At 58.9% G+C, this 2655-nt stretch overlaps 1 protein-coding gene across 1 annotated transcript; it reads right to left on the reverse strand.

Moving 5' to 3' along the window:
- Positions 1-1671: 1671 nt before the first annotated feature.
- DICSQDRAFT_73574 (uncharacterized protein) lies at positions 1672-2337 on the reverse strand (the record flags this gene model as incomplete). Its single annotated transcript, XM_007371656.1, has 1 exon — positions 1672-2337. One exon carries the CDS (start codon positions 2335-2337, stop codon positions 1672-1674), a length of 666 nt encoding a protein of 221 aa, XP_007371718.1.
- Between the last annotated feature and the right edge of the window lie 318 nt (positions 2338-2655).

Genomic DNA, 2655 nt, shown 5'->3' on the forward strand with positions numbered 1-2655 from the left:
CGGGCTCGCTCGTAAACGCGTCCTTAAGGGCTTGGAAGGCGAGTCACTGCACGGTTCCCCAAGTCCAGGGGACGTCCTTCTTTGTCAGGTCGTTGAGCGGTTGCGCGTGTTTGGAGAAGTCCTTGATAAACCGACGGTAGAAGTTGGCAAACCCTAGGAAGCCGCGTAAGTCACGCAGGTTCTTGGGGGCTGGCCACTCGGTGACGGCCTTGACTTTGACCGGGTCCATGGCCACCTCGCCTTCGCGGATGATGAGGCCGAGGTACTCTACCTCCGTCTTCTCAAACTCGCACTTCTCCGGTCGCAGGTAGAGGTCGTGTTCCTGGAGTCGTTTCAGCACCTCGTGGGCTACGGCGCGATGCTCTTCGAGGGTGGTGCTGAAGATGAGGATGTCATCGAGGTAGACAGCGACCTTTCCTGTGGCGATCAGATCAGCGAAGATTGAGTTCATCAAGGCTTGGAACGTAGCGGGGGAGTTGGTGAGTCCGAACAGCATGACCCGCGGTTCGAATAGGCCTCGATCGTGGACTGTAAATGCGGCCTTCCACTCATCGCCCTCCTTGATGCGGACGTTGTGGTAGCCCCAACGGACGTCAAACTTGGTGAAGTATTTGGCCTGGTGCAAGCGACTGATGATGTCCGATGCGAGGGGGAGCGGGTACCGATTCTTCACCGTGATCTCGTTGAGCTTGCGATAGTCCTGGACCAGGCGGAGCTTGCCATCTTTCTTCTTCACAAAGAAGACTGGGGACGCCATCGGAGACTTGGAGGGAACGATATAGCCTTTCTGAAGGTTTTCCTCGAGGAACCGATCGACTTCCTCCTGCTCGTTGGGCGACATCGGATAGGCCTTAGAGCGTAGAGTTTCTGGGGCGTCAGGTTTGAGGTCGATGGCATGGTCGTACGGCTTGTGTTCCGGGAGGCGTTCTGATTCGGTCTCGGAGAAGACCTTCGAGTATTGTCGGTACTCCTCCGGAACGATCTCCTCGAACGTGCGTTTGGGCTTGCCCTGGTTGGCCTTCTGCGCGAGCTCCGTGGAGTAGGTGTACCCGGCGGCACACCATAACTCCTCAGTCGTGTCCTCCAGAACCTTGGCCTTCCACCACTTCCTTCGCTGCACCCGGTTGGCGGCGATCCGCTCAATGCCAGGTTTCCATTCCGCCTCGGCCTCCGTTTCCTCCGCACCAACCTCCATGGTGCCTTCCTGCCAGTCAATGTCCGGATTGACTCTACGAAGCCAAGGTAAACCTAGTACGACGTCTTCAGGGCCCAGGTCTGTAACTAAGAACTCGAGCCATTCTGTGTAGTCGCCCATAAGTACTTGTAACCTAACGTAATGAGATATGCTCCCTGCACTGTTCTTGGAGCCGTCGATGTTGTAGAGGGGAATGTCTCTAGCTAGCCTATGTAAATAAACGTTGTTCTTCTTTACGAAACGGTGGCTGATGAAAAGGGCCGTTGCCCCACTGTCTATTATAGCTGCGGAACGTACACTACGGTTTCTGCCTTTAAGGATCACACTGACGCGGAAATGCGAGCTAGATGGGTTCAATTCGGGGATGATACACGAACTAATGCTATCGTACACGCAGGGGTCAGGGATCTCGGGAGGCGGAGAGTCCGTAGTCGTACAGGAGGGCGCCGCTGCGGCAGCTTTCGCGCGCGCCCGCTCTAAAAAGACTTCTGCAGAGAGGCGAGCTGATCAGCGAGGGCCTTCTGCTGCTCCATGAGCTGGGCGATGAGGGTGTTGGTCGCTCCGGCATCCGCTGACGTCGACGTTGACGCTGCAACTTGGGGCTCCTCCGGTCCCTCTTCCGTGGCGGCGAGCCTCTGTGAGCGGGGCTTCCTCAGGAACTTGTCCATGCACACCGTCTCGCGGTGCCCTACACGGCAACAGTAGTTGCAGACGTCCCGGTCGTGGCCACCGTCCTTCTTGACGTGCGCCGTAGACCCGCAACCATAGCACTTGCCGCGCATGAGGCGGTTGAACTCTTCGCGCGTACGGGTCACGTCGATGTCCATCGCGTTTGGGTCTCTAGTAGGCGGCGTGAAGGGGGTGGCGTGCAGCGGTACAGCCGGCTTTGTCGCGGTGGTGGGAGTGGTGGTGCGTCCACGCTGACGATCCCGTTCGGCACGGCATTGGCGGACACGGACGTCGATGTCGGAGGAGACGGTGATGAGGTCCTCCAGAGAAGCGATGGGCCTTGCCGTGTGTACCAACTCGTCCTTGATGGAGTCCGCAAGGTGCTCGTAGAAGCGGTCGCGGAGGTCGGCCTTGGAGTAGCCCGTGCGGGTGGAGAGCTCGTTGAACCGGGCGGCGTACTCCGGAACAGTCATGGAGCCTTGCCACAACGTACGGAGGCGTTCCTTCGCATCGACCGCCTCGTCGACCGTCTCGAATCGGGCCTTGAACTGGGTGCGGAACTCCGTCCACAAGCCTTTGAACGGGGTGGTGCCCTGCGTGATCTCCTCCATCGCCGGAGTGGCCCAGAGAGCCGCACTGTCCTGCATGAAGGAGAGGACTGCCCGAATCCACTGGTCGTCGCGCGCGCTGATCGCGTTGCCCGTGGCGTCCACGTGGTTGAGCGTTGATTCTTGGGACATGGCCCAGAGAGTGAACGCGGCCAGGAAGTGTCGTGCTTCGCCCCCCTGTTC

This window comes from Dichomitus squalens (genome assembly GCF_000275845.1).
Source record: "Dichomitus squalens LYAD-421 SS1 unplaced genomic scaffold DICSQscaffold_161, whole genome shotgun sequence".
In the NCBI taxonomy this organism is placed as follows: Eukaryota; Fungi; Basidiomycota; class Agaricomycetes; order Polyporales; family Polyporaceae; genus Dichomitus; species Dichomitus squalens.